The sequence below is a fragment of the Typopeltis vanoorti genome, chromosome 10 (genome assembly GCF_054136105.1).
Source record: "Typopeltis vanoorti isolate ZY-2024b chromosome 10, IOZ_Tvanoo_1.0, whole genome shotgun sequence".
Lineage (NCBI taxonomy): Eukaryota > Metazoa > Arthropoda > Arachnida > Uropygi > Thelyphonidae > Typopeltis > Typopeltis vanoorti.
In genome coordinates, this window is record NC_143558.1 from 126,884,391 (window position 1) to 126,898,281 (window position 13,891).

The 13,891-nt window shown below is 35.3% G+C and overlaps 1 protein-coding gene across 3 annotated transcripts in view; it reads left to right on the top strand.

Moving 5' to 3' along the window:
- The window catches only part of LOC150102778 (ecdysteroid-phosphate phosphatase-like), a 393,004-nt gene that overhangs the window by 83,650 nt on the left and 295,463 nt on the right, over positions 1 to 13,891 (top strand). For all 3 annotated transcript variants that reach the window (XM_090398941.1, XM_090398940.1, XM_090398942.1), the window contains exon 4: positions 1,529 to 1,724. In XM_090398941.1, coding sequence (XP_090255067.1) covers positions 1,529 to 1,724 — 196 coding nt within the window. The remainder of the gene's footprint in view (positions 1 to 1,528; positions 1,725 to 13,891) is intronic.

Below are 13,891 nucleotides of genomic sequence, written 5' to 3' on the forward strand. Positions count from 1 at the left end.
TGGGTGGTTTGGCCATTGAGCTGAATATGAATGCTTTCCAAATTTGGGGCATTTTCATGCACCCAAATTTGTTGAAGTTTGGACATTTCTTAGGGCTGAGGAAGATTCAAGAAATAGCCTTCATATCTGTATTTGCTGTGGCGCAGTAAAGTGGCCTTCTTCCAGCGCATCCAAAACATGACCAGCAAGTTCAGAGTGGCTGTAATGGTGGAATCAAATATAGTCCTTTGTGTTCAGAATTTCTAATATTGGCTGTCCTGTTTGACTGTAGTAGGACAGTTTGCAACTCTATGGACTTGGTGGACACCTGGTATGTCTAGGGAATGTGGCTGATCTTTGGAGCAGATATGGGATGCCAATTTTCTCTGTAATTTTAACTAGGATTTTTAATTTTTTGGATGTGCCCTGGATATATGGAATGGTGATAAATTTGTGCAATCTCTGCCTGTGAAGGGGGAGAGGAGGGAGATGCAGTTTATTTTTTGGATTTTGTGGGGGTTAAGAAAATGTTGAGAATATGGTTGAGTTCAGTAGTTTGGGAAGCACTCATCCTCAGAGCTTCAGCCCAATGGCCAAGATTACCCAATTTAACCTACTATGGGGGGGGGGTGCCTTCTGTTTTTTATACTTCTGCTACTGTTCCATTATTGAAGCCTGTCTATCAGAATGTTTACCATAATCTAGATGTATATTAGCTCTTCTGTTAATTATCAACTAGTTAAATTGTCACTCTCTGTTTTACTGATTGGCTTACTCATTGAATTATAAATTGTCCAGTTATCTAAAAAAGTCCTAATCTTCCAGCTCAGCTGAATTGTCTGAAATAGTTAAGTGCATGTAGAAATCAATAGAAATAAAAGCAGGAAAAAAAAAAACTTCTGCTGAAAATGTCAGTATTTATAAATATTACACAAAACTACCTTCTTGAGTAAAATAAAATATATTATTCATGAGAATTTTTATAGTATATAGACAAGCTTCAATAATGGAACAGTAGCAGAAGTATAAAAAACAGAAGGATTAACACTACTTATGAGACATGAGGAACAATAGTAGAGTTGGGTTGAATCAGCTATGGCTGTTCAGTGAATTATGCCAGGATTTAAAATCTTTTTCCAGGTAGAAGAACCCTGCCACCTCCATATGGGATAGGCTCACACCATTTGAAAAGCCTGCATAAAAGTTCTTTGCATTCCAAGGTAGCATTTGAATCTGAGTTGTTTTTCAGTCTGAAGGACATTGTCATTACTGAGATAAGTGTAATCAAGGGTGATAAGACAAATGCTAAAAATAAATAAATTAATTAATAATAAAAAAAAACGTGAATAGTAGTAATGTCTCCTATAATGAGAATAGGTAGATAGTTCTCACATGAGATAAAACAGTAACATTTCTTAAAACTGATAACTTTCTTAAATTCTATTTCTTGTACGTGGATTTTTAATTAAGTATAAATAAGCTACCTATAATATATTATTGCAGAATTATTAGATATATCTGTTTCATGCATTAAGGAATTTTTTTTAAGGCACCAGATGATAGTGTAACTCATCTTGCACATGCCCTCAATCACGTGGTAGAGAAGCTACAGTCAGAAATACCAGAAAGTATCTCTCTGGAACATTATACCTCAGCTACCTTTTTAGGACTTTTTGTAGCAGAAGAGCATAATGACTTGCTTAAGAGATTAGCTGTACAGTTTATGCGTGAAGTGTCAGAGTATAGTAAGTTCTTTAAAAATGTTTTCATATTTCTGTTTTTTAATTTTATTTTGTTACATAGTGTATTTTAAATTATTACTATGTAAATGGACTGGATAAATGAGATGTTCTCTCAAATATCATACACCTTCAAGTAATAGTATTTGAGATAGAATTAATCATTTGTCTTATTTTCTTACATGTCTTTGTTAAAGCAAAAAAGAGCAATTGCTGCATTTCCTTGCTTGATTAATTCATAATTCTGGAAATGCTCAGATATGCAGCCTATGTTTGCTTTAGGACAGAAGGATTTTTCTAATTTGGAAACTTTATGGTCTAATATAGTTGGTAAAAAGTGAAACAAATAATCTACCAGAAAACTTATTTGGTAGTTTGATAAGTTCAATGTGAGCATCATTTGTAGTTTGGTGTACACATAAGTTTTAAGATTTTGTAATGTTTATGGTCTTTAGTTGCCGTCAAGCCTCTGCTATCCTGTAATTATCAGTTCTGCTTGTAGCAAAAAATTTTAAACTTCATTCTATGTCCTCATGAAAAAAAAAGAAATAAAAAAGCATGTATATAAATTTAAGAATTGGACCATTGAATTAATTTAGGAAACTATTTAATTGAATACTAATTAAGGTTGTTCATTAAAGCCACAGCAGTGTATTATAAAAGTGGTAATGTTCTTCTAAATCTGTTACATTATCCATAATTATCATGACAGTGTACATATATATTCACTGATTATTTAGCTCAGGTATTAGTGAACTAGGTAGACTGGATTGGAGGCACAAGGATAAATACAACTCTATCCATTCACTAATAAGATTTTAAATGATTTTTCTGTGTGTATAATTTTTAAATGCATTCATCTATTTAAATTTCGAAAAAAATAAATTCCTTCCTTACCGTGTGATGGTGCAGTAGCCATGAGTTCCCTTTTTATGGGGGGGGATATGGCACCATCTAGTTCCCCCAAATTTTATCCGGGCTCTGGAACCGGCACAGGCTGATGAATCAGGCCTATGGCTGGGTCAGTATTCCTGGCTGTATTCCGTGTGTGTTTACGAGACCGGCTTGCGGGATAAAAAACCCCAGATAAACTTGCAGGAAAAAACCTGCTGTCCATGCCCAAGACCGGCTAACTTGGCTATGGCTGAGGAAGATCCTTAAGCTCCTCGTGTTGTCGACGGGAATCGAACCTAGGACACTCCTTCCCCAGGCATATGGTTGCGAAGCGCGAAGCCACTAGGACAAAAAGAAATTGGGAATTATTAATTTAAGTATGTTGAAATACATAAACTACAGAAAAAAAATGCATTAATTTATAATTTTCATTTCAGTTAAATTTTAATTTAAGAAAAGGCATAAAGTAGTGGCAGCAAAAGGCATAGCCAAATCGAATAATCATTTTATCACACTATATCATTGGCAAATTCCTTGCTGATGATATAATCATTGTAGGATACTCTGATTGTACTATGATTAAGTTTATCTTAGAACAGATTCTTTCTGTTATCGATTAACTGCATCATTACACCTGGATCCTGGTCATCCTCTGGGTTCTTTTTTTCCTGATATCCTGGCATCACACTTGTTTTAGTACCTTTTCTCTTCTTATTCTGATGAAGTGACCATATTACCTTAGCCCACCTCCATGTGTTGGTACTGGCTCTTTTCGTTGTTATTCTTTGTCTATGATTTTCTTCTCATATTCTCTGCTCTACTTCCTCAGAGTCTTTCTTACTATCCTGTATCCCAGACCACTATCACTGGAATGTAATGCCTGGCTGCTGTGTTTGGTGTGCATGTAACCTATGGACATCTAGAAAGGGGGATACTGATAGTCTTGCACTATTTTGGCCTTTGTGCAAGACAGGTGGTCCTGAATGGCCAGACCAGGAACAAATGGATAGTGCGGTTGTCAGCAATGGTCAAGGTTGTGTGTTGTTGTAGGTTTCTTTTCCCCATGATCTGGGTAGAGGACAAGGCGTGCATAGTGTCTGGGGTGTAAGCTTAGCAACTATACAGCAGAGCTGTATGCAATAAAGCTTGCACTAAAATACGTGCAGATTCTATTGCAAACGATGGTGAATAATATATTCAGACACTAAGTTTGCTTCAGGTAGTAATAATAATAAATCTAGAACACGGCAACATCTAGTGCTCTCTTTGAAATTCAACACCTCTTTCAGTTATGGAAGCTACAATGTGATGCATGCTTCTGTATGATTCCAAGCCATGTTGGCATTAAGGGAAATGAGGCTGCAGATAGTTCAGCATAGTCAGTTTGTTTCTCAAACATCCACCATCTGCCTTTACCATACACAGATTATCAGAAATATCTCTTATCCCAGGGGCAGCTATCTTGGAACAGAGAGAGTAATAATAAGCTGTACCAAATTAAGCCTGAAATTAAATTATGGCAGTCTAGTGTATGCAAGGTTTGAACAGAGGGAGTGGTTGTTGTTCGGCTCTGCATAGGTCATTGTCATCTCACTCGCTTCTTTCTTCTGAGGGGTGATGACACTGCTCTCATTTTGCCAGTGAGCACGGTCATTATTTTAACCACTTTTATAATCTTTCTGATCCCTATCCACTTAGGCAGATTTTTATCTGGCTCATCATCTGTCAACCTGGTTTTAAAGTTTTTACAGAGTATTAATCTTTACAACCTCATGTAAAGCATACATTTTTTAGTTTAAGTTAGTAAATACCTGTTTTTTTTTTTTTAAATAAAAAGTACATAAATTCAAGGTTTTTTAAAAAAACCTTGGATTTATGTACATTTTATGAATTTTAATATTTTTTTCATCTGTTTTTCACTCTTCTTTTATATTTGTTTTTTCTATACTGTTTTTATGTTGCCTTATTTATTAAATAGTATACTTCTAAAAATTGTTTCAATTTTGATTTGTTATTTTGACTTTTATATATACTTTTTAGACTTATATGACCCCATTATTTATTACACTTTTTTTGATGCAGCATGACCATAGCTATCATTCTACCATTAAAACCAAAAACAAACAAATAAACCATATTATAGTTCGCCCACCGATTAGAGATCCTTTGACACTTCTGCGCATCTCAGAAAAAGGAGAATCCATTCCGAAAATAGGGTAATCAGCCCGTATCGTATCGTGGGATGAGTTGCTTATTATTACCGGTCGGAAAATTAACTTCTGTTTTATGATTATTGTAGTTAACTATGTTGCTTGTATAACAGTTGGAAAATTTTACCTATGAAGCACGCGATTCCGCATGTTGGCGACCAATTCGGATGTCCTTAATTTCTTTCTCCCCTTCAGTATGAATCAACTATTCTTGGAAAGACACGAAGCAGAGACCTACAAACGGTGGGCGAACTATACCTTAGATTAGCTTGCTCACACATTGTTGAATGCTAACAATGTAATTTTCACTGTTTATGATTTTGCCATTTATGTTATTTGTTAACTCACATTTGTTCATCTTTGCCATCTTTGTTCATTCTGTTGTCTGTTTTCATATTTAATTTGCTATCTTCACTAAAAATTGTGCATAAATAGTTGAAATGCTTTACTTTTCTATAAGTTTTCCATTCAGAATGTAATTGATATATTACATGTTCTTATATATTTTCAGTCTTGGTGTTTTTATTGCTGATTTTCCTACCTAATTTGTTATAGCAGTATTCAATTTAGTTAAACAATCCTAAAGACTTCAGATGAATTTATTCAGGAGTGTAGCATATATGAAAAAAAAAAAAAAAGCTGAGTTGATTATCTCCAGTTTTTGAAAGATGCGAGTTTACCAACTTTATTTTCACTGGAGCTAGTTTGCACTCTTCTCTCTTACCCTAATTTGTTATAGCAGTATTCAATTTAGTTAAACAATCCTAAAGACTTCAGATGAATTTATTCAGGAGTGTAGCATATATGGAAAAAAAAAAAAAAAAGCTGAGTTGATTATCTCCAGTTTTTGAAAGATGCGAGTTTACCAACTTTATTTTCACTGGAGCTAGTTTGCACTCTTCTCTCTTACATTTGATTCTACATCAGATCATTTTTCAACTAGATTTTTTTCAATTCTATCTGCTGATTTAAATATAGATTGTTGTGTTTTTCTTTTATAATCTATTTACTCCATTATAGTTTTAACTTTTTGTATAACTTTTCTCTTAAAACTTGTCATATCCTTTTTCCAGATCCGTGAAAAAGACTTAAAATAATCTTATACTCTCAATCCTCATTTGGCCTGATCTCATGTTCTTCTTGAAGTTTCTCTGTGACTTTTTTTCTTGGCCTCTTCTCAAATATTCTCTGTTATTCTCTTTTTTTCATAAGACGGTTTTAGCTGCCTTTCCACATTTCAGTTTGATCACTATTGATATGTACTCTAGATTGCATTTCTCTTGAATATTTTCTACTACTGTTGTGTTACTTTTTCTTTCATTGAACAGTATTTTGAATTAATAACTTGGAACATCTCTTCTTTGTTTTACATTATTTTTTCTCAAGTTCTAAGCTTTTTTCATTTGACTCAGTAACATTTTGCCACCTGTAGATGTTTATGTTCTATATTATTATCAGACATTCCATGTTGTTTGTTTACCCCAGGGGTGGTAAACTTTGTAAGTGTGCATGCCAAAATTGGCTAAATCTTTTAAAAAAAACTACTCTTGTATGCCACTCAGAATTTTCAGCAGTATATCTTATTTTTCCTCATGCATGTTTTACTTGACAAAACAAAAAAAGAATGAAATAAAATTATTTCAGACATGCTTAAATGAGAGTATTAAAATAAAATCCTTCATTAAAAATCACACATTTAATCCTATAATTCTGTTAAAATTTTGTCAGTATAACTTGCCACTTTGACTTCAAACAAATCACTGCATGAATACATCTGCTTACTGAATGGTGTGTCATTCAATGCATGCCTGGCAGAGAGAGAGAGAGAATGTGCATAATTCCAGGTGGATTCCTGGAGTGATGCTGTGTAGAAGTCTGAATATTGTTTGGGATGCTCTGAGTACCTCATGCCCCCCAAAAAATTTGTACACGGGTCAGGTTTGCCATTGGTTTAGCCACTTTTATACACATCGTAAATTTTTTTCTGCATGCTTTCAGAGTCTCTTGCTGTTTTCTTTCAGTATGCTTTATTTTCAAGAACTACCTTCATTCTGCCGCGAAGTTCTGATTTTTCTTTTATTTTAAAAAGTTTTGCCATCATCCTTTCTTAAATTTTTGTAGAATGGCACATTGTTGTTCCTCTATAGGTACTGTGCTTGAGACTGTTTAATATATTATACCAAAAATTTCCTCAGTACAATAATCAAGTATCACCTTTTCTTCAAATGTCTGAAAAAAATAGGAAATGTATAAAAATGTTGCACAACCTTTTCAATCCTGTAGTACCAGATGCTTTGATAACTTCAAGCAAATCATCTATCATAGAGGATTTTCCATTCCTCAATTGGTACCAGAACCATTTAACTATTATCACTCATTTTTATTTTCTTCCAGTTTTTTTAACACATTCATGCCAGACTAAGTCTTATGATTTTTTTTTTTTTTCACTGGTCAGTGCAAGACACATTCTGGCTTGAACATATTAACAGATCTCTAAAATAGCATTGCCACATCATCTTAATCTCTTTTCTGCTAACCACAAGATTTCCATTTTTTTTAAAAAAAAACTTTGCCTCATTGTTCCTTAGATTCTTCAATAATCCATACAATGTTCTCATCATCATTGTTGATGATGAACAATTTAGGTATAGGATTTTTTATGTCCTGTTCCTGCTCTGTAGATGAGGTTGATCTTTTCGTCTTAATCTTGGACGTCATGGTCTCTTCTTCCTGTAGGTTTATGTTCTAGTGCTAGTTTAGGAATCCTATTATTATTCATTCTTTCTATGTGGTGTAGCCAATTTTGCTGGTATTCTTCTATTTCTTGTATGATATTTTTTGTATGTAATTGTCTTATTTCTGTGTTTTTCTTTTTATCTAATTTAGTGAGTCCCAGGAGATGACTTAGAAACTTCATCTGTGCCGCTTCCAATCTTTGTCTGTTTTTTTGTTTTAGAATCCAAGTTTCACTTGTGTAAGGTGTGACACGTTTTGGCTACTCATATATGAAAATATAACTTCAGCATTACTTTAACCTTAGTATCACCTCTGGGCCTGACTCCCACCGATGAGACCTTAATAAAGGTTGAAACTGGTCTGGGTAGTAACCCTTCCCATAATGCATAGCATTATACATGGCCACAAGGATATGTGCTTTGCATTATGGGATACTAAGGCAAGTGATGTGAAGTCATTAGCTTCTATACAGGGTGTTCAGGATAAATTTGACAGTTTCGTAAGGAAAAAGAAAATCTTCTTTGTATCTATTAAATTTAATGAATTGACAAAAAAACATTACAGGCAGAGTTAATTACAATACTATCAACAAGATTTACTCAAAATAACCACCATTAGCATCGATCACAGCTTCAATTCTGCTTCGGAACCTCGAACAAGCTGATGCTACAGTCTCCCTGGGAAGGGCCGCAAAAACTGTTTTAATTTTATCCATTAACTGGGCTTTTGTATTACTGGAAGTGCGATTGGTGTCTTTTTCAACTGCGCCCCATACAAAATAATCCATGGGGTTAAGGTCTGGGGAGTTTGGAGGCCAAACATTTGGACTGGTGAAGTCGTAGAAATTTTCAGACAATCATTTTTGACTTTTCCCAGAGGTGTGGCAAGGGGCCGAATCCTGCTGCCATACATACGGCCTACCATTGGCTACTCTTGTTATCCAGGGCTTGACTACAGTTAGCAACTCCACGAACAAAGCCCGAATTCCAATGCCATGGTTCTTCAACACCTGTTCCTGCAGATTTGCGAGGAATTCTGCTGTACGAACGCAATCAGATCGTCTGCTAGGGATCTTTCTTCTTGCTACATCCTCGTAGTCACCATTGCAAGTCTCTAGTTCATGCCTGATTGTTTTTACTGTATTCAGGGAGCATTGGGCAGCAGTCGTAATATCCTTATTTTGATGGCGGGCACGAATCATCATGATACAAGTTATTCTCTTCCATGATTCAGGTGGGTTCCAGCTATCCATCGTTTCTGACATCTTGTATATGAATGAAGAAGGGTCCAAACTTTTAAATGAAGAGAAGTGTGTGTTAATACATGTAACTTACGGAAAAATATAATTAATTATAAATATGTCAAATTTATCCCGAACACCCTGTATGAGTTGCCCCAGTCCTGAAATTACTTCAGATACAAACTTTGTTTGCTTACACTTGGACAAAGGATTAAACCAAGTATATAATTTCTTTTTATCTTTAATTTATAGACTAACCAAGTGGAAAAACTTGCAACAATCCAACTTTCACTTCCACTTTTGAGAGATGTTTTAAACTCAATTGAGTTTCTTTAGTCATTTGTTTTTCAAAATTTCTTTTAATTATGCCATTAATTCTATTGTAAATTTGTAGTCTTTCTTCCAATTGTGAATCAGTATTGAATTGCGAGATTACATTTCCTAAGTATTGGAATTCCGTAACTTGTTCTATTATTTTATCATTAAGCATAATTTTGATGTTTTGGATGGTGTTTACACACAGTGCGATAGTTTTTGTTTCAGAGATTTTCATTTAAAATCTTTTTGCTATTTCATTTAGGTGGTTAGTTGCAATTTAGAGCTTATCTTCTGAATTTGAAATTAGTACTTGATCATCTGCATAAAGTATTGTATTTAGCTGTATATTATTTGTTAGTTCCATCTTTGACAGTTGTTTTCGATTCTTTTAGGATTCTGTTTATATAAATGTTGAATTTGAGATAAGCCACTCAGCCTTGTCTCACTCCTTTATTTATAGTTATAGGTGCTGATAATGTTCCATCTGCAAATTTGATGCAAATTTTTGTTTCTCTGCATAAACTTTTTATTGCTTTAATTAGTTGAGGTATCTTGTAATATTTCCAGAATAGATTTCTGTTCAAGTTATCATATATTTTTTTTGTAGTCAATAAATAGAAGAAAAGTGGGCAGGTTAAATTCTTTTATTTTTTCTATGATCTCTTGCATTGTGAAAGAGGCATCTGTGCATCCGCTCCCTCTTCTAAAATGACACTGTTCTTCTTCTGAATACTTTTTCTGTATGTTTAATTAGTCTGTCTTTTCTTTAAGATGTTTGCATATAGTTTAAATGCTGTTATTAAGAGAGTAATGCCTTTGTAATTTCCACATTTGTCCTTGGAACTTTTTTTATGAATATTTATTGCTACTACAGTTTCCCATTCTTTTGGGGTTTTTTGATATTTCCAGATATTATTGAAGAGTATAAGTAAGATTTCTTTTAAGCTATCATCTGCGTATTTAAAGAGCTCAACGCATATTCTATCCAGGCCTGGACTTTTTCTATTTCTTGATTTTTTAAATTCTTTTTCTAATTCTTCCATTGCTATTTCTTTTTTTGTATATTGATATGTTCAGTTTTGTGAGTTTTGTGTATTATCTATTTCTTGTTTTTCATTCCACAATATTTTGTAGTGTTCTGTCCAATCCTCTTTGGAAATTAGATTATTTCTTAATTAGTCATTTTCTGTTGTTTGTAGTTGCCTGAAAATTTTAAAACCTGTTCTTTGTGTACCAGTGATGTCATGCTCTAATGATTTAACATATTTACTTTAATCTTCTCTGTGTATACCTCTGGAAAGCTTTCTGACTTCAGCCCATGATCTAGGAATGAGGCCTAAGACTTGCTTGCCTTTATGGTGTCTGGGATAGCTCTGGTATTACACTCCTGAGTGCATTCATTGCTTGCTGAGGACTGGACATCCATGTGTTGCTCTGTGTGGGTAAGGAGCTCTAGCACTAACAAAATATCTTTGAGAATGAGTTTTCATCTTCAAGTTTATCATGGTCCCTAAACAAGCATTAATCTTGTTCAGAAACCATCGCAACATAAACTGAAAACAAAATAAAGAAGCAAAAAAACACGAGACAGCGGTAAAACATACCAACCTTTTTTAATACTACTACTCTTGACTAAATGTCCACGTAGGTAAAACGTCACTCTTCTTAATCCAGTAATCCAGGAGCATTTGGAAGGGTTGCAGGATCTCAAAAATCAGCAAAGAAACTTTATTCAGGTGACATTTTCCCAGAAACAATGCAGACACAATCAGAGCATCTCCTTCACATAACATCCATCATGGTAATTTCAATCACAGTTATTCCCCCCCCCCAACACCACAAAACTTTGAACTTTTTTTGAGCAGTGAATGCATCATGCAGTTCAGTGCATCCTCCTCAATGTTGCAGATGCTTTGATCTAATTTGAAAGACCAAGTAATGACAGTCATGAATAGAATCCTTATACATAGGGATGGGCACCTGATTCCCACCAGAAATATCCTTACTTTAAACACACGTAAACCACCACCATCTGTCAAAGCAGGTTATCTCAACCACCTAGTAAGGCTCTACATCCTGAAACCTTTACACTGCTTTAAGTATCAGAAATATGATCATACTCAGACTTCCTGTTGTGGCTCTGCCATCTGTGCCCGATATGGCAGTTTACTAAAACACTTAAATGTCCTAATTGTGAACAAGATCAACCATCATATTCCTGAGCATGCCAAAGGTGGAAGGATGAAAAGGAGAAGGAAAAAAAAAAAAAAGCCAGAGCATCCCTTCTCGGGAGGCTTTATACCACAAAAGTAGCAATATCAAGTGGTAAATCCTCATACACTGAGAAGGTAAATTGTAAAGAAAGTTTCAGAAGGAACCTCAACACATGTCAATCTCTCCTTCTCACAACTACGGTATTCGTGAAGAGTATGACTTACTCGCTGTCTCTTCAGAGTGCATCAAAGAAAAAAATCCATACATGCTCTCTACTGAGGACATGTCAAAAATGTTCTCACTACATGTGAATCCACTAATTCAAAAAATGATGGAATGTGCATTGTACAGAATTCAGACCCATTGATAGACAGGTTGGATATCTGCTCTCCCCCCCCCCCCACACACACAACAGTTAATCGAAAAGGTTATCTAGTTTAGCATACTGGATTTTTTACTGGTTTTCCTGATGAAGAAATGATTGACACTGGCTGTCCACAATTCTATAAAAAGAAAAAAATCCACGGCCAATGCAAACAAAATCTAACAACGTTGGAAGCCAGATGATGCCACTAAAAATAATGGAAACATTTTTCCAACGGAATTATCATGGAATCTGTTGCAATATCAATGATTTGAAGTCTCTTTTGCAGAATTATAAACCAATCTGCTTTTACTTGAATCCTGTTGTTCGCACTACAAAATGTAATCACTCATGAGGAGACGTATGGACCTGCCCAGTGCAGAGTTCCCATTCTTATGGACAACAATACTCCTTTGCAGTAGGTCCTATTTAATACGAATTTAGAGGCTGTTGACATCTGACTCTCAGTTGGATATCTTATAAGAGTATGCTGTATCTGCTTACCTCCTGGTGCAGATCTCTCACAGGATGTCATATTGCAAATATTAAAATGGACACAGTCCATTTTAATATCTGATATCTGGGAAGAGTTGTTGAGTGTATGCTCAACAATAATAATCTCTTCCACTTGAATAGAGGAAGCAACATCTTCTTTTGTATGTATACCTGAACATTCACTGCTAGTGACTTAACCATCTGCTCACCCTCCCTCCTCCCACTGTTTAAGTGTGAAATTGATGATAGCTTACTTGTGAATTATCATTTCCCTGAGACATCCAGTTTTTTGAATGGGCAACCATATCATGGATATCATAATGGAAAATCAAGTAAATGGCCTGCTCACTTCCTAGCAGAATTCAGCTTGGTGACAGTCAGCTTTTCTCTTATTAGTAATGCAGTGATCATGAGATAGTGTATTACACTAGCTGCCACAACTGCGGTTCCCAAAATATCTAGTTAGTTTGCACTGTTTCCTAAACCATGGTGGAATGCTGATTGCACAGCATCCATGCAATCAGCAGTCCAACAGAAGAAAGCTTAAAGAATCTTGAGCCTGAACAAGAACACATCTGTTGTCAGAGTTAAAAGGAATCCTGGATCCATTACACATCTTCCATAACAAGAGCGATGAAAATCCAGAAAAATGAAAGGCAGATTGTCCATTTTCCATCCATGAACTGCAGGGTGCATAACATTAGGGTATACAATTGCCAACACTTTCAGGGAGATTTTTGCCACAGCATCAGCAATATCTTCTTATCCCTTGGAGTTTCATGTACAAAAATGTAAAGCGGAACAACAAATTGTGTTCACTTCAAGTAGCACAGAAGATTCCAATTTTGCACATGAAGTAACTTCATGACAGGGCATCTCGTATATAGAGGCTGAGGACTTCACATCAATTGCCTTAGTATCCTATGATGCAAAACTCATATCCTTGCAGACATGTGTAATGCTATGCATTATGGGAAGGGCCACTACCTATACCAGTTTTGACTTTTATTGATGTCTCATCAGTAGGAGCCAGACTCAGAAGTGATAAAGGTTGAAGTAATTCAGAACTCATATCCATATACAAGTAGCCAAAAGGTGTCACACCAAGTGGAAAAACTTTCAACATCCATTTCTAATCCAGGATATTGTAGTAATAAGGTGTGACACCTTTTAGCTACTTGTATATGGAAATATGACTTCTGCACTACTTCAACCTTGGTATCATATCTGGATCAGGATGTTCTTGATAAACCCTGTCTTTGATAAATCCCCATAGCCAGAAGTTACAGGGAGTTAAATCAAGTGAATGAGGTGGCAATGTAGTAGGAAGCACAGCTGATCACTCTGGCTTCTGTGAAATGTTCTCAAAGAACCTCCTATACAGATCAGCCGATGTGTGGAGGTTCCCCATCTTGTATGAAATGACTGGATCCATACACAGGCATTGCTGTAGCTGTGGCCTAACAAAAGTTGAAAGTTTATTTTTCAATTGGTTAGAGTATAATAAATTTAGTTTAATCCTTTATCCAAGTGTGAGCAAACAAAGTTTGCTCCTGAAAGTATCTTCAGGACTGGAGTAAGGTAGTGCAGCACCAGGCGACTCCTTGCAAAGGTGGAGCAAGATACTAACACTCCTCAGTATCTCCCATAATGCAAAACACATCTCCTTGCAGATATGCATAAGGGAAGGGTCACTACCCAG